The 23,514-nt window shown below is 44.5% G+C and overlaps 1 protein-coding gene and 1 pseudogene across 1 annotated transcript; both read right to left on the bottom strand.

Annotated features, from left to right (window-relative positions):
• Positions 1-572: 572 nt before the first annotated feature.
• LOC119815681 lies at positions 573-1,148 on the bottom strand (annotated as a pseudogene).
• A 1,429-nt stretch (positions 1,149-2,577) lies between these two features.
• Snrpb (small nuclear ribonucleoprotein polypeptides B and B1) lies at positions 2,578-10,552 on the bottom strand. Its single transcript, XM_038331942.2, has 7 exons — positions 10,395-10,552; positions 8,537-8,688; positions 6,757-6,868; positions 4,685-4,837; positions 3,951-4,089; positions 3,522-3,647; positions 2,578-2,875 (listed from the first exon to the last, which is right to left on the bottom strand). The coding sequence occupies exons 1-7, from the start codon at positions 10,395-10,397 to the stop codon at positions 2,865-2,867; spliced, it is 696 nt and encodes a 231-aa protein (XP_038187870.1). The 5' UTR covers positions 10,398-10,552; the 3' UTR covers positions 2,578-2,864.
• Between the last annotated feature and the right edge of the window lie 12,962 nt (positions 10,553-23,514).

Below are 23,514 nucleotides of genomic sequence, written 5' to 3'. Positions count from 1 at the left end.
TATATAAGATTTAAAAAAAAAAAAAAGAAGCAACCAACACACAAACTCATTTTCTTCCAGGTCATCCTACCGTGTTAAGCTGCTTCCTTCAATGGCTTCACAATTCTGATGAGTTGCTTGTGCTTTTAGCACCAAATCTAAAACCCACCACCGTAAATTCAGTGGTTTATATTTGCTTCTAATTAGTCTATAGTTATAACTTTCCTAGATTGTTGAGTGAGGTAGAGGTCTGTGGTTATTTCTGTCTCAGCATTACGTGTTCTAGCTACTCTTTAATGACTGTCAACCTTACCTCCCTCAAAGGCTTCTCAATTCCATTCTCTACTCACAGGTTTGTACCTAGATGCCATTAATAAACTCCTGTTATAGCTTTATCAGCTAACTATACCTTAAACATCTTACTTTCAAGATTTGGGCTATTCAGAACAGCACACAAAATTAACATGTTTCTTCTGACTATATACCACTAGAATTTTTTTTTAATCAATACAAGTCTTTTATTGTCCCAAAAGACACCCCAAATCGTATTAAAATTCAGGATCTTGTTTCTGGAACTGGTTGGTAACTTAGGTCTACTCATCAGCCTGCTGCACTGTTCCCTTTTCAGACACATAGATACCATCCAAAAACTTCCTGATATCCTTGTTCTTAACTGTTGTGGCCTGCTGTATCAGAGCCACCGAGTTCGAAACAAGTTCAATATCATTTCCTTCAAGGATTAATTCATCCTCTGGGCTTGAGAGACAGAACAAGCAACGCCTGTTCTCATGCGAACCCTGTGGATGTATTTTTCACCCAAGAAATTTCGGATTTCAACCAAAGACCCATTCTCCTGAATAACGACATTGATGGGGAAGTGAGCATACACAGACCTCATCTTGTAGCGGAAGCCCAGTGTAACAAACACCCTTGATCATGTTTTGAACGTGGCTGCAGATGGTTCTGATGGTGGCCAGTTCCTTCCTGTTGCCCCACCATTTGTCAACCCGGAGCCTCTTCTTCTTCCCAAGGCTCAGCTCTACATTGATGTGATTGAAGTCCCTCCGGAGGGCTCCTCTGGGGCCCTTCACAATGACTGTGTTTCCCTTCAGAGTGATGTCCACATTCTCTGGAATGTCAACCGTCTGATTGCTGAGAATGGTCTTCATTCTCGCAGTAGTTGGGGCAAAGAGAGAGCACCACTAGAATTTTTAAGAGTACTGAATTCAATGAGCTGGTGCAACTAATGTATTATCAAGCTTCAACCTGTAAACAGGTCTTTCCTCATTTCCTTTCACAAGTTTTCATTTTCAGAGTGGAACCTTAGACCTCTTTGATTCTTATTCTTTGCCATCTGTGATTCCATGTGGAATCAACTAAACCAAAGCAGCTGAGTATACCTAAGGGGGACTTTTTTTTTTTTTCTAAATCATTTGAAGCAGAAGACCCACTTTTAATCTGGATCTTTTGAGGTGGAAAGGTCCATATTTAATCTAAGCCACACCGGCTGGCAGCCTACATAAATATAGTAGTCTACTCTGCTTGTTCTTGCTGGCAAGTCCATTCCTTCAGAGCCCACTTCTCCAGGACTCTGGCAAACACTAGAACTAAGACATCCAGGCTTGTGGACTGAACTTCTGGATTCCTGATCTTCCAATGGTAGATAATCATTGTTGGACTACTTGGACTGCAGGCTGTAAGATATCCTAATACACACACACACATTCTGTTCTAGAGAACTCTAATACACAATATCCAAGTATAATTTCCTTTTCAGACTGACCTCTACCCTACAACTTCTTGAACACATGAAGTGTGTTCACGTGCAGATAATTTATTTCACTAACTACATTTTCTTCACAACTGCCCTAGCTTAAGCTTCCAGCACCATGTGGAAGGAGTAAAGAATAAGCAGGAACTTGTTATGTTGTTGCCTGTACAGCTACTTCATGACCTTCTGACAGCACTAGAGATCCAATCCAGCTTTGCAGACACTGGGCAAATATTCCATCACTGAGCTACAGTTCACTGCCCCGCTAGGCCCTAGCTGAGGGAGTTTTGTTTATAATTTCCTTCTGTTCCCAGTTCAATCATGAAATCAAATGTTCTCTGTGTTATTGAGATAACCCTGACCTTCACCTCTGCTATTGTTTTGATCTCCTGGAGCTGCCGTGGCATGCAAAAAACCCCACGGTTCACCACTAGTCTTGCTCTGCTAAGTACCAGAATACTGCTCGTTACCTTATCATCCAAAGTGGGTAGAAGAAATCATGGCAAGTCCACTTAAAAGTCGGGTGATAGTTTGTGTATGTGTGACCCCGAGACAATGTTCTAACAGTACCCCATCCCACAAGGTTCTCTCCTTTAGTGTTTGCTTCATAAAGACCTGCCTAGCCCTGGGTGTAACACTCAACAGCATATGATATTTCCTCAAACTCATCTTTAAACCTGATGGACAAAAAGCCTCATTGTAGGTCAGTTTTGTAAAATATTATCAGAAAGCAGCTAAGAGTAGAGTAAATTTTTCTAAGGTAACCATTAGGCACTCAACAAATCAAAAGCTTTTCTAAAGACAAACAGATATATCGAGTCCATGTATAACAGTCTCTTAAGAGTTTATTATAAACGAGCTTCAAAGGTCACAGTGGGGAAAAAAAAGGACTATGTACACAGCCTTTTGGGAAACAGGCAAGGAGCTGAGGAGGACCAAGATGAGCCTAGAGCCTTGGAGGGCACATTACCCAGGGAGTTGGGCCCTGAAAGGGAAACCAGACGATCCAGGGAGACTCCATGACAGCATACAAACAAACAGGTGTGTGGTAACGCGGCTCTGGGGACTAGGACCCACACCTCAGTGGAACTACTGCCATAATGCTGTGTGAGGATCAAAGCAGACCTGAAGCAAGAGAAAGTTCAGTCACAACCTCATCTGTACCTCAAGCCCCAGCTCCCCATACTCTCCAAGTGAAGACATGGGTGGGTTAACTGGGCTACGCCCAGAAAAAACACAAATGCAAAATCAAAGAGAAATAAGATGGTCATGAAATTTGAACTGTTTATCTTAACATCTACCATGACTTCATAGAAAGAACACAGGGCTGGTAGTCAGGGTGCTCTCTGGGCTTTTGTTTGTTTGTTTTGACAAAGAGACTCACTATGTAGACCTGGCTGTCTTCAACTCAGAAATCCACCTGCCTCTGGAATGCTGGGATTAAAGGCATGAGCCACCATACCCAGCAAAAGAGAGACTCTCTAATTAAAGTCAAGGGCATTCGACAGTCTCTACTGTGATCTCAGAGACTCTCGTCTTGCATCCAGGGCTGATGGACTGGACACTAAACATACCTCTGTCCCACTAAGGAGACAAGGCCAACCTGTTAATGCTTACTCTCTCCTCTCTACTTTCTGGATACAGCTGTCCTCCAAGAGCTCACTTCCCTAAATTTGAGGTCCAAAACCAGATCTGGTCTAAAGCCAATCTTCAGTTTCCAACCCAGTAAACTCTAGGAAAGGAAGCCAAAGCCACTATTGTAGGCACTTACCTCGCATCCCCGGAGGAGGAGGTCGCATCCCAGGAGGAGGCATGCCCATTGGAGTTCCTCGGCCAGGAGGGATCCCCATGGGGGGACCCATAGGAGGTCTCATGCCAGGAGGAGGGCCCATCATACCTGAAGGAAAAAAACCCAAGAGACTTCTTAAAAGCTGGAAGGAAGCATACGAAGCTGTTTACCAAGTCAGATAGTCCAATCCATCCTCGCATCCTCTAAAGCAAAGGGGCCCTTGAGCCAGAGTGGGGCTCCTAATTGCTCTTGTCCAGCTAGTTCCCAACTCAGTCAGCCAAGCTGGATCTCAGAGTAATCCTGCTTAACTACGCAAACTCATCATCAGTTTCAGTCAAGGATCTATGTCATCACGAATCCAGCTAAGGCATTTGTGATCGATTAGTACTGGTCTCCTGTGAAGATACTCACCTGGAGGAGGCGCCCCTCGGCCCATAGGTGGAGGAGGACCCCCACGACCAGGTGGGTACTGAGTTGGGGCTCCTGCAATACTGGCTGTGGCTGCAGCTGCAGCAGCCGCAACAGTGCCTCTTCCTTGTGGAGTCATCACCTAAAATAACAAAGAAGAATTAACCAAAACACTGACTCAAGTACACTGAGCCTGAAGTCTCCTAATGCTACAACTCATGCCATCAGACTTCCCATGTAAAAGCCAGCTATCAGGAAGCCCAAATGCCCGATTTCTAGCCTCTTAGCCTGACATTAAGTGTTCCCAATCCAACCTGGGAAAAAGCACTTGCACTTTTAGTTAATACTGGTGACATGTTTGCTCAGACTTGGTGGGAGGAGGGGGCACTGGCTTGATCCTGCCTCAACAAGGTGAGATAGTACAGACTTAGTTGACTTCCCAGGGGAGACATTCCCAAGAGAGGGGGTAGAGTGGGGGAAAAGGGAAGAAGCGGGAACTGGGATTGACATGTAAAAGTAAGTAAATAAAAAAAAAAAATTTTGAAAAAGTATACGTAATGTTACCAAACATTTTGCTCAATTCAGTTGGCCGGAATATCTTTTGTCCATCTCTTCACACAAACACTGTTTGTCTGACAATCTGGACTCATCATAAGATTGGTCACTCATGTCAAGCTATGGATTCTGCCCTATCCTTTTAGCTACCAGAAACCAGTAGTCCTCTTCCAGTGCCTCACCTGCTGTGATGGTCCTCCAACCCCACGGACTGGCCCAGCAAGTCCTGCAGGAGCCTGGGGCATGGGAACACCAGCCGGGATTCCTCTACCAGCAGCTCTGCCAATACCTGGCCCCCCAGCAGCTCCAGCAAGTGGCACTCGGGCAATACCAGTCTAAAAAGAAAAAAATACTGTTGTAGAATATTATTTTAACTAGGCAAAGATGTGTTGCATTTGTTTATGCTGTAGAATATTACTTTAACTGTGTAAAGGTGTGTCACTTTTTATGCTGCATTTGACTATGTGGGGATACTTGTTTAATTATATAAAGATGTGTTACATCTGTTTCACCTTGCCTAGCTAATGTATGTGATAGGTCTAACAGTAAGCTGAAAAACCAATAGCTAAGCAGAGAAGGGATAGGCAGGACAAACAGGCAGAAAGAATAATAGAACTCTAGGCTCAAGAGGAGGAGAAATATGGGGGACATGCGCAGGGCCAGAAGCCAGGGAGCCATTGCAATAGAGACAGCAAGAAAGTAAGAAAAGGTTAAAAAGCCCCAAGGCAAAATATAGATGAAAAGAAATGGATTAAGCTAAAAGGCTGAGCATTCAAAACTAGTAAGTCTCTGTGTCATGATTGGAGCTGGTTGGTGGCCCAAAAAGGTCTGGTACAAAAAAGATTGTGAAAGGCTCGGTGGCCTAAAAAATTCTAAGCACACCTTGGAACAGCACTGCCTAAGAGCCACTCAGATTTATAAGGCACCTAATCAGCACTAATTATATACACCAACATAGGTATACACACACACCATTCTTCTTCCATGAAAGACCAAGATCCCACCTATCATCCTTTAAAGAGACTATAACTTAAGTCTAGAGAAGCCTGTCACTCAATACCTACACTCATTCCTATGAAAATAAAATAGCACTTGACCTTTCAACAGAGTCACGAGATCCACTACCTCTCTGACTCTCCCTTGCTAAGTGACAGTGGGCAAATAATACCTCTGATACATATTCACAAACAGCAAAGCCTGTAGGAAAGGAATGAGATAAACTACTCTCTACTCACTAGAGCAACTATCTCTAAGTCATTAGCAGGACTTAAATCAGGAGGGTGACTGAAAGATGTTTACAAACTGGAAAGGCAGAATAAGCTTTTACATGTGTCACAAAGAAGCATGTGTGTGGATAAAAATAAACACAGGAGAACTGAAGAGGCAACTTAGAGGCAGAATGATTGCTCAACATACATGACAACCTAGGTACAAACCAAGCTCTGCAAAAATTAAAACAGACACATATATACAAATACAGGTTAAGCATATTCTCCTGATTCACAAAGTCTTAAAGAGAGAAAACAAATTCAGTTACATTCTTTTTAGACAGCTCTATTAATAAACATACATTGGTGTTTGCAGAACCAAGATCATCTGGGATCAAATGGCTGGTTTGCCATTTACTAGTTGTGACATCTTAGGCAAGCTACTAAACTTAGTTTATTTCATCCCTAAGGTGGGAATAATTTTTTCAAGAGCAAACTAAAATTCGTATAATGACTAAATAAAACACTGGCAAAAACAAAACAAAACAAAGAACACTGATGTCCCTGATGTACAGATTAACAACAAATACTATTCTTCTGTAACCACCAAAGCCTTCATAAATTCTAAGATTTTTGTTTTCTTGAGACAGGGTCTTACTATGTACCCATGGCTAGCTCTGAACTCAGATCCATTTGCCTCTGCTGGGATTAAAGGTGTGTGCCACCAAACCCAGCAGGAGCTACTATTTATCTTAAATTATTTCTTTTTGAGATTAGTTTCTCCCTCCCCTTTCCTCCATCCAAACCCTCCATCTTTTTTCACCATTATTACATAAATCTATGGAGCTGTTAATTTTAGCAACTAAATGGCCTCAGGTAGCTTCCCCTGCTGATCAGAATTTCCCTGAGGAGAAGGTTAAAGTCACAAATTCTAGCTCCCTCTACTCATTTACTACTTGTAAAGGAGTGAGTACACAGACAGAGTACCTAACAGAGCCTGGCTCCCATGAGGACCTTCCTTCCAGAGGTATTCAGGAGGGACTTACATCTTTGGGAGGAGGTCCTTCTACTGTCATGGAGACCAGGTTCTCCCCTCGAAGCAACACCAGACCGAGAACTCGCTTCTCTTCCCTTTCTGCTTGTTTGGCATTCTTTGGCCTAAAATTGAATTTTTAAAAGAAAAAGTGTTAGACGGTAGGAAACATTTAGGTTTACCTATCTAGGAACCACCAACCTGACCAACAGTATATAAACTTTTAAACAGGTCCTCTAGACAGACTCCCAGGCTAAATGATCTCATATAGAAAAATGGCGGCTGCCCTCTACTAAATCAAGAAAATGCAGACAAGGAGACAGGACAAGCAGCAAGAATGCCCAGCCCTGAGAAGATGCAAATGCCTTTCCCGGTTTTCTTTGATATTACCTTGTTCCCTGCCTTCAGCTTAAGATTTCATAGACAAGAGGCAGGCTAAGCAATCCCTTAACAGTGAATCCCACCCACTCCACATCCACGTAGTGGCGTACCAGCAACAATTCAACCTCATGGCCACAATCCACCCTTCACCCTACATGAGCAATCAAGGGATGGAAGAAAGGGCAAGAGAAATTTAGCATACAAAGAGGAAAGGATCCCCCCCCCCCCGCTTCTAGCTCATATTGTCTTACTTGTTAAATAAGCCTGTATTTTTACAAGAGTCACATAGAAATTTCACATGGGTGACCTCAAAGAACCCACCCCAAACAGCACAACTGGAAAAGATGAAAGAAATAAAAATGTAAACTAGAAAAAGGAACTGCAAGATGAGAGCAGGGAGCCAAAGCCATAGTCTTTAAAATAAAGAAATAATGTCCTGAATTTAAAAAAACTAACTTAGATTTGTTTTCTCCATTTTAGCTCATACTGTCTTAGATGTTAAATAAGCTTATATTAGCTTTTTATAACTAAAAAGCAGATATTTAAATTTTTCTCATTAATTTTATTTGAAAAAGTATTTCCCAACAGTTTTTAAATCTGAAAACCAGTTTCATTTTTAAAGTGGGAATTCCACACTGATCTGATGGCCCCACTCTAACACGCACCCGGCACCCAGGCGTCTCTGCATTTTTATTCTATACTTGACCTTGGGCCACAAAAGAAAACAATCTCAAAAAGAACTTAAGGGAATTCGTTCAGAACACGTAGGTGCTGCATGTCAGGAGTGCACATATGACCAAAGTCAAACCACTTGTTGAGCCTCAGGATGTCCTCAATATACAAAGCAGGACTGAAACAGACTACACTGTTCAATGGTCCTGACAGGAATTAGCTAATCAACTTACAGAATTGCAGCAAATGAGAAAATATCTCCAATTTTTTTTAGAAAATGCCAACAAAAATGACTGGCCCCAAACCCACATGGGGAGCAGAGCACTTACCCTGAAGAGGGTCAGAGGCTTCTTAAAGCAGTTTCAGACCAGGCTGCAATAGAAGAGCCCTTTAGGCTACAGCTTTACAAATAGGTAATGAGGCCAGAAAATCAAGTTCTCCCCCCTCACACACCTGTGGGGAGAACATGAGAGCCCTTTACCCCAGTACCCAGGGGCATGCAAAATCAGAGAAATAAAAGCCTAAAGCCCTCCTCACCATGTTCCACTTTGCTAGAATCAGAGAGCAAGGTTTTCTGGGTTAAGGAAGAGATTCCTTAGCAGCCAATGTCCCCACTGAAGTGTCTCCCTTCACAAGCAGGTAGGCAAACCTAGCTGAATGGCCATCCCACACCTGGCCCACCCACCCATCCTATCCACCCCCAGTTCCTCCGCCCTCCCAACAGCCAGCCCTCTCCTTACTTGATCTTCCTGAATTCATCACAGTCACAGAGGATCAAGTTCATATGCTTGTCAAAAGCCTTGAAGGTCCCGATGAAGATCCGGCCGTCTTGCAGGATGCATCTCATCCTGTAGTCAATGTGCTGCAGCATCTTGCTGCTCTTACCCACAGTCTGCAAGAAGGAAGCAGGGATCAGTGAGGCTTCCTTCTTCTGGACTCGCACACTTCTGGCCCTCCCCCAAATCTTCCCCCACTGCCTAACTTTCTCAACAATGTTCAGCTAGCTTCCAAACAAGGCCTCTTTCTGGGAATCTTATCACCCAGCTTTCAACCTTGACTTCTGCCCATTAATTTGCTATTCTCCTTGCCCTTAAAATAGGCAACCATCCTCAGATTTTAACTGACTTTGTCTATGTTGTATCTGTCTCAGGAGAGTGTAATGTCTACAAACTAATCAAATCCATCTAGACTAGACATTAAGCCATCAACCACTGTGTATGCTCAGTGCTAGGAACATCTAAATCCATCTAAACTAAGAACCGGAATTCAACAGGCACTAAAACTCCCACAAGTCTAACTGGTATTGACACTTCTGCCTACTCAAGTGCCCTCCTTCCCAGTACCAACTGCAATTGCTATTTCCCCCGTGAGCATTACCCGGCCCTAACGTGAAAACCCAGATAACACGTCTTCTGCTTAAGCAGTCACCTCAAAGAGCTGCTCACGAGGATCAGCGTAGATCGGTCCATTTTCCGGGTAATAGCTAATATTTTATTGAGTACTCCCTGTACAGCCAGGCCCTTGAAAGGGATTGTATTAATCCTCAAAACTGGGCCCACGTTTTACTGATAAAATAGACGACCCAAGCTGAAGGTTAAAGTAAGGACTTGTCTCAGTCAACTCTCAAAACGATAACCTATCTTCGCTACCTCGGATTTCTTCAGCTTCGAAACCAGAGTAAATGTTTCTGGAGATATTCGAGGTATTTTGTTACGTTTGCTCTGCAGCCAAAACCGGCCTCAAAAATCAGGCTCCTCTGCCTACTTAGGCACAGAAATTACAAATTACAAACTGAGATTTCCCTGGCTGACCTTTCTAACCCCAACTTAAGTTCATTAAGCCTGTGAAAACATCTTTCAGCGATGTCTTGCTACCAACAGGATAAGGAAGGGGCAAAGACCAGGTTCCTGACCGTATCTGGCCATCGACCTCTTCGCTCTCGCGGTTCTCCGCATTTCTAAGCCTCCTTCCCACCGGGCAGCGGGGCGCTCCTAACCAACCACTCGGGAGTCTTGCTGGGGACCCACGAACTGGAGAAGGGGTCCCTGCCCTTCCCCCTGCCGTTCCTTACGCCGAAAGCCGAACTACAGCCGTGAATTCTATTAGGCCTGCCCAGAGCCAGAAACCGACCGAAGACAGAACTTATTTCGGGGCGCCGTCCCAGCGCCTGGCACACCCCCACATAAAAACACGCCGAGCAGGGTCGCGCTCCGCGGGCAGACACCCTCCCGCCCCCTCCGCCACTAGACTCCTCTTCCCGGCGGAGACCTCCGCTACTCCTCCGTCTGGCCAGGAGTCCGCTAGTCGGCCGGAGGCTCGCGTCTGCTCCAGAAGCCCGGGCACTCATGGCCCCGGCACAAGTTCCCAGCTACCGAAGCCGCGGGACGGTAACCACCGCGCGGTCGGCCCGTGGTCCCCGGTGCGGCCTTCCCTTCCACCCGAGCCCGGCCGCGCCGCCAACCCAGGCCTTTGGCGCCCGGATAGAGCGGCTTCGGCCCCGACCTTCTCCGCCACGGACGGCCCCAACCCACGGACGCCGTCAGCCACTGCCCCACTCCGCAGCCCCGAGCGTCCTGAGGCCAGCCCGTGCCTCCTCACCATGGTGGCGGCTCCGATGGCTCAGATTCCCGCCGGATTCGCTTCGACACAGGCCTAGTCGGCAGCCAGCAGCAATATTCCCGCCGCCGCTAACGGAAATGCAGCCTGCAAAATGCCTCCGCTTCTGAAGCTACTTCCGGTCCGGCCTCCGCTAGGTAGTTCCGGCGTCTGGGAGGAGATTGGGGCGTGGAAAGGCGGTATCAGCGCGCGGCTTGTTAGGAGTTTTGTTTTTGTTTTGATTTTTGGTGTTGTTTGTTTGTTTTCCTTCGTTTTGATTTTACTGAGTTCCGCCTCTCGTTTTGTTTTGGACAGGGTCTTGAGCTTCCGATCCTCCTACCCCTGGCGTCCTTAGTGCAGGTGCGGGCGTGCACCATCGGTATTTGGTCGCCCACATCAAACTGACCGCCCTTGAAAGCCTTAGACCCTCATTGGATGTACACCTTCCCAGCTTAGTCTCCGCTGGGGTGGCTTGTTCCACCAGCCGCTGCCCCGAAACGCCCCCTTCTACCCCGGTTTTTACCCAGCACCCTCCTGAACTCACTCCAGGAAGCCACTGTTCTTGCTTTTCTCTTAGGGCTTGGATGTTCTTCCTCTGCAGCTTTGCGTTTGCTTTTGTCGCATCAGAAGCGCTAGACCCCCAGGAATATGTTCATGTCACGCCCTTACCTTCATGGTATAGACTGCAAGAACACTAGTCTGGTGAGGACTTCCCTCACCATCCTTTCTTACGTTAAAATAATAAAATAATAATAATAATAATAATAATAATAATAATAATAATAATAATAAATTGCAACCTTCCGGGTACCTCACGCCTACACTTTTGCTTGTTTTTTCTCTTTAATATTGATTACTACCTGACATGCTAAACCTTAGTTCCCTTAAGTCACAGTACCAAAACTATATATGCTATTTTTTTTCTACGTATGTCTTAATGGTAAACTTTTACTCTTTCACTTAAAGAAGGCATATTTTGGTACCCGTGATTGCCAGCATCGTTAATCAAGTGTTTTAGGACTAAGCGAAACAAGGACTTCCAGAACACAAGCACTGTGATGCAGGTCGGCTAACATGATCCCGATGACTACTGAGTGGGTAGCGTACACAGTGTGGACACCTACACAAAGGGACGATTTGTGGTTAAGGCAAAAACATGGTATTTCCTCATACTACTCAGAACCGTGCACGACTTAGAGCATTAATTGCTTATTTCTGGAATTTTCCATTTAATATTTTCAGACTGATAGACCAAAGATAACTGAAACTGAGCTAAGAGATGATTACTGTGTGTGTGTGTGTGTGTGTGTGTGTGTGTGTGTGTGTGTGTGTATAAAATTGTATTACCCCGCTCTGTGGGAGCCTTCTCAGCTTGGTCGATCACCTTCCTGGACCTGGGGGGAGTTGGGAGGACCTTGGTCTTAGCATAGAGTGGGGAACCCTGATGGCTCCTTGGCCTTGAGAGGGAGGGAGGGGAGGTATGCGTGGAGGGGAGGGGAGGGAAGGGGGAGAAGGAAGGGAGGGAGGGGAGAGGAGGAGGGAAGGAGATGGAAATTTTTAAATATAAAAAAAATCAACCATGAGGAAAAAAAAAAAAAGAAATCAAAGCGAAAAAAAAAAAAAGAAGCAAAAAGCCAGAAAAAAAAAAATTGTATTACCCCATTAGAATGTAATAAACAGTCTAGCATTTTTTACTTAGACCACTGTTTAGCATCAGGGGCATAATAAATGTTTGTTAAATGAATCAATTTTATTCAACTCCAGGACTTTTAATTATTGCCTTCATGCCCAAGTCTTTCTAATTTATTCCTCTAACTTTTGGGGGTTTTTTTTCCTAATTTTTGGTCTTTATATAAAACCACTTGCTTAATTGTTGCCCAGCAGATATGCTAAATTTAACTAAATTCTTGGCCTTATTACTTACTCTTCCTCCAAACTACTTCTCCATTTCAAAAGTTTTGTTAAGAAAACCAGGACTGGTGCTAGGAATATATCATGTTTGGTAGAGTGCTTGGGTAGCACACATGAAGCTCCAGGTTCAGTCTCCAGCACCACATAAACAGGGCATGGTAACATACAATATAATCCTAGCACTCAGACAGTGAGGTGGGTACACATAAAGCTGGAAACCAGCCTGGGTCACACAGGCACCTGTCTCAAAGCAAGACAAACAAAGCAACACACACATGCCTCAAAAATCAAGTAAGCCTCTACTAGTGACTGCTTACTAGGCTTAAAGTTCAGCCCTCTTCTTTACCCTAGCTTATAAAAAGAACAACAATGTTTCCTTTAAGTGGCATTAAAATTCCCAAAGAAGTAGAAAGTGGGGAAAGGATACGAACCGTGGCTACTAGATTGAGCATCCTGCTGAGCCAACGGTGTAACAGCTAGGAAGCAGGGTGACTTGGGAGTTGGACTGTGGTCTGCATGAGTGTGTACCAGAGTGTAACCTGTCATACCCAGGCTTTGCAGACCTTGCCATTCCTCAGAGGTGCCCCAACACTCAAAGATGCCTTACCCTTTCAAGAATACTAGTAGATGACACTCTAGAAATTATGGGGTTTCCTTTAGTTTGTGTCTTTGTTAAGAATTCTAGACTCTCATGTTTCAACCTGTCTGGAACTTCTCTTTAATTAAAGAGCAATTCATATTTAGCTTTTCTCTCAATTTCTGTATCAAAATTCATGAGCAAGACACAGGTCTATATACAGAATGAGAATATGGAGTTAATCACTTATATACGTCATGCATATCTGAAGGACAGTAATGAATGATAGTGATTAGCAACAAGAGTCTCTCTGCTTGCTAAGAGTCATTTACCAACTCTTCTAGAAAGAAACTAAGTTTTAAAAATGTATCAAGAGAGAGAAGGCTGGGGAGGGGTCAGTGGGCACTGTGATGGGGAGAAGGCTGGGGGGGTCAGTGGGCACTGTGAGATGGGGAGAAGGCTGGGGGGGTCAGTGGGCACTGAGAAGGGGAGAAGGCTGGGGGGGTCAGTGGGCACTGTTGGGTGGGAGCAAGAAGTTCTGATAGGGGCCAATGAGATGGTTCAGTAGGTAAAGGCAATTGTAACAAACCTGACAACCTATGTTAAATCCCTACCACCAGAACCCACATAGTGAAAGAAGAGAACCCCAGTCCAAGGGTTTTGACACTCTCCTCAGGCCTCTGTGGGCACCAAGCATACATGTGGTTCACAAACATACATGCAGGCAAAATACCCATACATAAAGAATAAATTGAAATTTTTTTAAAAAAAAATGGAGATAATACTAATGATCATAAACTCGTTCTCGGATGCAAAGTACTACATACATGAAATGACAAAATATTATTTTGTCTAGTCAAATTATTTATTATATATAAATTTACATATTATATAGACACACATATAACACACACATGAAAATATATATATATGCTCCAAGATTTTAAAGAAGATTATCAAAATGGTAGGGATGATATTGTGTTTTGTTTTGTTTTGCCTATTTGACACTGATGAAAAATATTAGAAATGTCAAAAGAATTTCAGTTTAAAGAAACTAAGATAGGGCTGGAGAGATGGCTCAGAGGTTAAGAGCACTGGCTGCTCTTTCAGAGGTCCTGTGTTCAATTCCTAGCAATCACACTGTTGCTCACAACCATCTGTAATGAGGTCTGGCTCCCTCTTCTGGTGTTCAAGGACACATGCAGGAAGAACATTAAATCTACAGAAGGAAGGAAGGAAGGAAGGAAGGAAGGGGGAAAAGAAAGAAAGAAACTAAGCTAGTCTCAGGGAAAAGGATACTTTCCTGCTGTCATCTGGTTCATCAGGACATTGCATTTGGGAGCGCCACAGGGATATGGTCCTCCCCTGGGATCTTACCTGAAAAGTAGGTGACCACTGGAAGTAGGGTGTCCCTCTCTCCTTTGTGAGGGAAGGCCAACCTCCCTCCCAGGAACCCAGGATCAGGTCAAGTTTCAAAAAGGACAAATATCCTGACCGTCCCTGGACTATGAGAAGCTCAATAAGAAATGAATCCCCTCCCTTGAGCACTGCTGAGGCCCCTCCCCTTGAGGACTGCTGAGGCCCCTCCCCTTGAGGACTGCTGAGACCAAAACACCCCAGCAGTAAGTAGTGTCCTAACCAGGCCTGCTGGAGTGAAATTTATGATGTTTGTTCATAATGTTTGTTCACCAGACTCAGCAGCCACTGGGTTCATCCCCAAAGAACATGCCTCTAGCAGGCAGCTCAAGGGGGCAGCGCAGGGTTACCGTCAATGTCAAGTCTTGGCCTGCCATAAAGCCTCCAGGCCTCTTGAGAAAAGTATAATCCTGTCCAATGGGCAAGCTGACCCCTATTTGAAAAGAACACCACTGGTGTACTGAAGAAGTAACCCTAGCACTGACTTGGCTGTATAAATCTCCCGTCTGCCCAAGTGGCCAAACTTGCCGTCTCCTGTCTGGTTAAGCTGTTCAGCGTGTAACCTGGGGCCAGGTCCTGAAGAGGAGGTTGACGGCTGACAGCATCTGTGGACTGCACAAGCCTGAGGTGTACGTAAGTTGGTAAATCTTCTAATCAAGGCTGACTCCTCTTTTAGCACTGTAGCCTGAGCAGGACAAACACCGATAGAGCTTTTCCTTCACTGGTCTCTGCGCAGAGTGACTCCTCGCTGGGAAGGCATATTATTTCTATGACATTACAAGCCTGACATTATAATTCTATGACATTATAAGCTCTCTCCCCTTACTCCCCGGAATCCTAACACTTCCCAGTACAATCTGGTTCTTCAAGGAGATCTCCAAGACGGATCTCTAGACGGAGGTCTTCACCTAACCTCGAGATACCTATTTCTGTATAAAATCCAGATGTGACTGTGCCGGGGCAGATACATCTGTCCTCTGAAGCTGGCCTATTCCACAGAAAGGCAACTTCCTTTACTCGCTCCAGCAGTGTCCGTGAAAGCCCTGCCATCCCAGCATTCCAAGTGAGCGTGCCTCATAAAGAAGAGAGCTATAGCCACTGAGCGTAGGCAGAATTCAGAATGCCAGAAGACATGTCAGTGAAGGGTCTGTCCCGTGACAGAGGTGACTAAGAAACTTAAAGCTGTTTGGTTGTCCCTGCTTAGGACATCTCCCCTAGTCTCATCTACAGCTGCACTGGGTTATATCCAAATTACTGGTTACTGTGTGATAATACACACAGCTTGGTTTAGTGCTATTCTGCGGGGTGAAATTCTAAAAGCCTTTCCTCTCCTAAAGCCAAATGGATAGAGAGAAACAGGAAAGGAAGCTTGCCTGTGCACTCACAGGGTGGACCAGACACACTGAAGAGAGCAGAGCTGTGAACACAATGACAGCGGCCAGGGATTCCAATAAAGGCAGCGACCTCCTAACTTCAGGTTGGGAATTGTCTTGGCCCACTTTGTGTTGGGTAGGTGTTTTCTTGTGGTGTGCACTAACATAACACCACATGCAGAAGAGCAGCATATGGGGAAGAGGTCAAGCATGTGGCATGGTCTGATTTTACAATAACCTGCTCCATAGCAGCTGATCTAGTCCCTTCAGACATGGCCTCCGTGGCCTTACACTCTCCCGTAAAACCCTACCTTGTAACCACTTTACCATCTCACGGTTCTCTTGTATCAGGAATCACACTTCCAACACATGACCCTTTGGGGACAAATAATACAAAACCATAATGGTGATATCACAGTTATGGCCACAGCATCTCAACCTCTAAAGGACCCCTATAGAAGTCATGACAGAATGGCATACATAAACAGCTGAAGACCAAGAGATAGAAAAATCTTTAGTATCTTGTTTATGGTCCACACATGGTGGAGACTAATTAGAATAAGACCCCTGCCTGATTCAGGTCAATTCTTCTCAAGAGAACACATTTGCCTTGAGGCGAATTCCAGTTATGAATTGTCTCTATCCCCTGTGGGCAGAAATAGCACAGTCTCTGAACCTTGGCTCTCTTTTCTCTCCCTGTCTTTGAGAATGGTGAGGGAGGGAAAGAGCAGATGAATGAAAACCATGATCCCAGGGTTGGAGAGATGGCCCAGCAGTTTGGAGCACTGGTTGCTCTTCCAGAGGACTCAGGTTCAATTCCCATATGGCAGCTCACAACTGGCTGCAACTCTAGCGCCGGGGCATATGATGCCCTCTTCTGGCCGCTACAGGCACTGCAAGTGCATGCGTATAGCTTTACAGGCAGGCAAACTCCTATACACAAAAAGTAAAAATAAGTAACAAACAAACATGGTCCATAGTTGTCACCTGGCCATGAGTTTCATTGTGAGTTTTGTAAACTCTGCCTCTTGATTTGCTTAGCTTTTACCAGGTGACATCTTTCTCCTAGTTTGGGAACTCTGTATGATTCCCAGGTTCAGATTCTTGGTGTGTGTTTAACGTTCTAAGATCCTGAACTGGCAGCGACCACCCTACAAGTCTCTACCAGGATTCTTGTGCCCCACCTTCAGGGCTAATCGAGAAAGACTAAGAGACCAACACTACTCCAACAAGCCTCAGAACCTGTTCATCCTTCACACCCCAAAATATGTGAGTGGGTGCTGCTTTCATGCAGGTTTCCCCGGCCTCCCTCTCCCTCTGACGCACCACAAAGCACCCAGTGATGCGCTCTGGTGTGGGTTAGCAGAAGCAGAGCAACAACCTCACGATAGCACCGGATCGTGTTGTCCAGGGACAGCGTTACCTGCGTGCAACCGGATCCCTCCGCTGTGCTGCTTTACAAGGTTCCGTGAGTGGATGTTTAGTAAGCAGACACCCACGGCTAATTATATATGTATATATATAATTATATACACACACACTTTTAATTGGAGAGATAAACTAACAAGATAACGCAAGAAACGTCAGTTGATAAAGGGTTTTGTGACACCTGAAACATTCAGTTAATACCGCACTGTTGGAGTGGTTGCTTTTCTTGGGCATTCGGCTTCCTCTGACCACACAATGAAAGGAGCTACTATAGAACTCATCGTCCTTAGCTCTGATGACACACCATAGAGGAGACCCCTCCAGTAGGATAACTTACCGTGGCAATGTTTATTCCTATAAAGTTGGATTTGCAGTCAGCATAAGTCAAATATCAATTAGCTAAAGCTCTGTGTTAAGGGGGGAGGGGGGAGGACAAAGGAAGCTTCCTGGAAAGCTATGTCTTCGTGGTAGCTCATTTTGCTTTGCTCTTCTCGAGTGGGATTATTTTTTTTCCTTACTTGCAACTGTGTGAACTCAAAAACTTATAATTAATTCATGCTGAAATCACCAAAAACAAATAGCAAAACTCGATGAAGTGTAACTAAGGGCACTGGCCAGAGAAAGAGAGACTTTAAAGGAAGACACGTCTATTCTCAGACTAATGAAACAATGCTCTCCAGAGAATTAATTCCTCCCCGGGAATCTCATGCTTGAAGGGGGGAAAAGCTAAAACCAAGTACCAGCCAGAGGAGGACCTTACCTCCTCTCCATCAGGAGACTGACACAATTCCAACCACTCCTCAGACCACTACATGGGACAGAACAAAGTTGAAACAACGAGGGGTCAGTGGTGAGCCGGACTACACCTGGATCAGAACTGCTTGGCTCTGGACACCTCTAGTCCTCTATTTATACCTAAACATTGTGTTAGTGCTCCAAAGATAGATTTGGGGGTTCACTGGACCCCTTTTTGTTCCTCTTCTCAATGTGACCACACTGAATAGGTATGTCTCAGCTTTTCAGTAATAGCATCTCTGTAACTGGCATACTGGGCATGAATAACCACACTTAGCTTACTGGGATTGCCAGAGCCTGTGATCTTCAACCCTAAAATTCCCTAAAATTTTGGAATGTTGGGCTGGAGAGACTCCTCCCTAGATAAGAGCACTGTCTATGTGAGCAAGGGACCTGAGTCCAAATCCTCCACACCCATATAAAAGTCAATGAGGACAGAGGTAGGGGGATCTCTTACTGGCTGCCAGCCTAGTCCAGGTTCAGCAAGAGCCTGTCGCAAAAGGATAAGGTAGAGAGAGAGCAGGGCACTATGCACAGGTGCTCACAAGTGTGTTTATACACCACACACACTGACTGCATGCACACATGCACACACATCCCTCCCTAAACACACACAACTGTTTTGGATCATCGAGCCACAAAAAAGACATTTGCTCTCTGGATTTCTTTCAGCAGGTCAGTCCTGAGTGGACCAGATGGAGAAAGAAGATGGAACTGACCCACACAGCTTCCAAGGTCATTTAAGCGCTTCTCCTCTCCATTTCAGCCTTCATCTCTTTTCGGTGATGCAGAGGAGTGAGTGCCAGGTCTCTGTAGACCCTGAAGTCTGATGCTTGGTAAGTCAGGGCACCTCAGGATTGTTCATCCCTTTCCTTGTCGGTTTGGGTGTCTTTTGAGTTTGGGTTCTATTAAGCCATTTGGCCAACTGCCATTTGTGTGACTAGCCTTGTCCAGGGTTCCTTTTTTGAATCATCTGGGTGACCACTATTTATGTGACAGGCTTGAGCAGTTGGAAAGCCCTCTGAGAAAATTTGGGGTTCTGATGAACTATTTGGGAGTCTTTCAGGACTGGCAAGGAAGCTAGAATTGTGTTGGAAACTAGTTGTGGGGGGCACCAAGAAACAAAGGGTTAAAGACATCTCTATTGTGGTTGTGTAACCATGAAAAATGTTACATCTATACTATCTTGGTGCATTTAGGGAGACTTACAGCTGACTAGTCTTCTTAACATAATGTTTTCATTTAGTCTTTGAGAATTTCATATTTGAATAATGCATTTTGGTTGCATTTATTCTTCACTCTCTCTTCCACCTTCAACTTCTCCAGGATTAGCCCCCGACCTATTTATTTATTTATTGTTTTTTTTTTTTTGAGACAGGGTTTTTCTGTAGCTTTGGAGCCTGTCCTGGAACTAGCTAAGAACCTGCTGAGTCTATTTGTGCTGTCCACAGGTACTTGGGAATAGGGTCATCCCCTAGAGCATTGCCAGCACACCTAGGGCCACACCTTTAAAGAAAACTGACTTCCCTCCCATCATAGCTACCAGCTGTCAATATCTTCTCAGCTAGGGATAGGGGCTAACGAACCCCTCATTCGCCCATGCTGGAAGGCTGACCAGCTCGATCTTGTGCAGGTCTTGTGGCGGTAACCATGTGAGCTCATGCATGCAAGAGTCCTGCCACGTCCAGGAGACACTATTTGGTCACAGTCTTCCCTGACTCCTGGCTCTTTTAATCTTTCTTTCCTCCCCCTCCTTTATTATGTTCCACACTTTGGTGCACAGGGAATGTGCCAGAGGTGTGCTGTTTATGGCGGAGCATTCCACAAACCCTTATTTTCTTCACTGTGACCAGTTTGTATCTCTGTATTAATTGCCATCTACTACACAAAGACGTTTCTCTGATGAGGACTGAGAGCTGCATGTATAATGCGTGTATAACTTCATACTATGTTCATGTAGCAAAGCAATAGCGGCAAGTTCACTGCTGGGCCTATGAGCTCCCCAGAACCAAATTCTTGGGCAGATTTACAGTATCTGCCTGTGGAGTGAGACTTATAATCATAAAACAATTGATAACCCCCATAACATTAATGTCATCATTTTTCCCATGGCATACTTTGCCAGGTTGGTCAGCCATTATTGTAGCCCACAGGGTTCGTAGCTGGATAAGACTGTCATGATGTTTCTTCCCCAGCAGTTTGGAGAGCATCTTCCAGCACCGTGAGGACTGGTCAGCAGGATGGAAGCTTCCAGATCAGTACCAGCTTGACTTCCCCATGTCCTGTGGCCATACAAAGAGCAAGAGACCCCTCTGACCAACATCATGTAGAGAGGTACCCCAAACCTGGCCCTAGGCTTTTTCTTTGGCAACCTATGGCATCTGGGAGGAGCATTTCCCCTCAGCCATTTTTATTTCTTCTTCTTAAAGCTCTCTGTATAGTCCCATAGCCCATTTTTTAATTGGGTTAGGTTTTGTTTGTGTTGGTTTTGACAGTTAATTTTAAGTTCTTGCTATATTCTAGACACTAATAATCCTCTGTCAGTTGTACAGCTGGCAAAAGATTTGTTTCCCATTTTGCAGGCTGCCTCCTTAGTAGATTAACGGTTTCCTTTGCAGTACAGAAGCCGGCCAACACAGCAAGCTCCAGGTCACCCAGGACTACAGAGCGAGACGCTGCCCCAGAGACAGAAGGGGTGAGACCACATGTTAGAAGCCTTACAAAAACAAAACAAAAACAGTTCAGATAGTATGCGGTGTTTCCTTTTCCTGCAAAGGAAAAGGTCTGTAAATGAATTTATTATGTCAGGTGAGATTTTCACAGGGAAACAGCGTGAAGCCATGAAAATCAATTCCTCGATGAACAAATTCAACAATGAATGCTGTACAGTGGGAAGGGCTTCTCCTCACACACATCAGCCCTGCTGGTGTGTACACTGGAAACTGCTGAGAAGAGCCTCTCCTCGAACACAAGACCTTCAGGATCAAAGTCAACTGAAAGAGAATCTGGAGACTGGACGAGGAGGCACAAAATGATACCTTACAACTGTTGCTTCTCCACACACCAGCGCTGAGAACTCCGCAAAGGCTGCTCATGTTTATCCTCTCTAAACAGTGCAGCTGGCGGAGCCCAAGTCAGCTAAGCTGAAGAACAGCAGGCTGTCTCAACAGCTCCCTTGCAGCAGTTTGCCTGAAGCTCACTCTGGAAGGAAGGAAGCCTCTTCCAGAGACGCTTCCAGATGCCAAACCAAGCCAGATCTGGAGTATTAGGAGCTGGAGCCAGAACCAGTCAGAGCCAGGACCTGAACTAGACTCTGATGGAGAATAGTCCTCAGAAAAGTGATCCAGGACATGGTCAGTGGTTAAGAGTGCATGCTGCACCTGCAGAGGACCAGAGTTCAGTCCCCAATGCCCACTTGCCGTGATTCCCAACCACCTCTAACTTCAGCTCTAGGAGATCTGATACCCTCTCCTGGCCTCTGTGAACACTGCAGTCTGTACACACACACAGAGGCACAGAGAGAGACAGAGAGAGACAGAGACAGAGACAGAGAGAGACAGAGAGACAGAGAGAGAGAGACGAGAGAGACAGAGAGAGAGACAGAGAGAGAGACAGAGAGACAGAGAGAGACAGAGAGAGACAGAGAGACAGAGACAGAGAGAGAGAGACAGAGAGAGACAGAGACAGAGAGACAGAGAGAGACAGAGACAGAGAGACAGAGAGAGACAGAGACAGAGAGACAGAGACAGAGACAGAGAGAGACAGAGAGACAGAGACAGAGAGAGAGAGAAAGAGAGAGAGAGAGAGAACCTAAAAAACAAAACAGAAGACCACAGTTGCCTGTTGTTAAGCAGATTACTATACACAACACCCATCAAAACTCTGTCATAACTCACGGGGAGGAAAAAAAAAAACATTTCATGAGAAAAGCTGACTAAAGGCATTTATGATCACTAGGCTAGCTCTATCTCTAGAGGATAAGCAATTCTTCAGACTGAAGAGAGCAATTAACATATCAAAGAAACTCTGGGGGAAAAACATGATAATTGAACAGTTGTTAAACATAACAATTAGGAAAATACCAACACTACAAAAATTTTATTTAAGGCGAGTGGGCTAGAGAGATCACTTGTGATTAAGAGCATATACTGTTCTTTCAGAGGGCCTGATTTGATTACCAGCACCCATGCTGGGCTGTTCCTAGCCACCTGTAACTCCAGGGGAATCTGATGCCTCTGTCCTTCACAGTCACACACACCCACACACACACCAAAAAAAACTGAATATGAATGGTCTCAGTTCCCCAATCAAAAGGAAGGAAGGGACTCAGACACACTAGACCTGGCTTGAGCTTCTGAGACCTCAAAGCCCACCCCTAGTAACATACTTCCTCCAACGATGCCAACACCTACTCCAACAAGGCCACACCTCCTAATAGTGCCACTCCCTAGTGACCAAACATTCAGACATGTGAGTCTATAGGGGGCATTGCTATTCAAAACACCATACTGATTAATGGAAAAATCTGTCATTACAATTCTAAACATATATGCAACAAACACAAGCACACCCAATTTCATGAAACATATACTGCTAGAAAAAAATGAACTTAACAGACATCTTCAGAACATTCCACCCAAACATTGCAGAATACACATTTTTCTCAGACGTCCAAAGAGCTTTCTCTGAAGCAGACACTATATTAGTTTCAACAAGTACAGGAAAATTAAAATAACTTTCGCCATTCTGAGTACAATAGAATCAAGCTAGAAATCAACAGCTAGAGAAACTACGGAAATAAACAAACTCACGAAGATTAAACAACACACTACTGAATGATTAATGGATCAATGAATAAATCAAGAAGAAAATCTAAATTTTCTAGAACTGATAAAAAATGGCCTGGGCATGGTGGTGCATGCCTTTAATTCTAGCTCTCGGGAGGTAGAGGTAGGTGGATCTCTATTCAAGGCCTCATCTACATGTTGAGTTGTAGGCTACACAGTGAGACATCTTTAAATAAATTAAAAAATGCAAGAAAGAAAATATACACATAGAACACCAAAAACATGGGTCAAAATGACAGCTGTTCTATAAGAGGTATTTATATCTACAAGCGCCTACATGAAAAACAAGATCAGATCTCAAACAAATAGTTTAATGATGTATTTTAAGACCTTAACAAACAGAAACAAGCCAAACACAAAAGCAATAGAAGTAAAAAACCAACTAAGATCAAGGCAGAAATTAATAAGTTAGAAACAAAAAGGCAATGAAATAAAAACTTGGTTCTTTAAAAAGATAAAGACAGACAAACCCCTGACCAAACTAAGCAAAAGGGAGATGACTTTTTAATAAAATTAGAAAGAAAAGGGAGAAAATAGAGAGCAAGGAAATTCAGCAAATCTCAAGGGCATACCTTAAAAACTTATTTTACTGAATGGAAAAAATCTAAATGCATGTGATTTGCCAAAGTTAAACCAATATAAGATAAATAAGGTAATAGAGCTATGTAAAAGGCTGGTCCACAGGCTTTAATCCTACCACTTGGGCGGCAGAGGCAGGCAGATCTCTGTGAGTTCAAGGCCAGTCTGGTCTGTATGGTATAAATGGACTCAAGGAC

The sequence above is a fragment of the Arvicola amphibius genome, chromosome 5, assembly GCF_903992535.2.
Source record: "Arvicola amphibius chromosome 5, mArvAmp1.2, whole genome shotgun sequence".
Classification (NCBI taxonomy): domain Eukaryota; kingdom Metazoa; phylum Chordata; class Mammalia; order Rodentia; family Cricetidae; genus Arvicola; species Arvicola amphibius.
The sequence above is the reverse complement of the archived record's forward strand: the minus strand, read 5'-3'. Positions and strand labels throughout refer to the sequence as shown.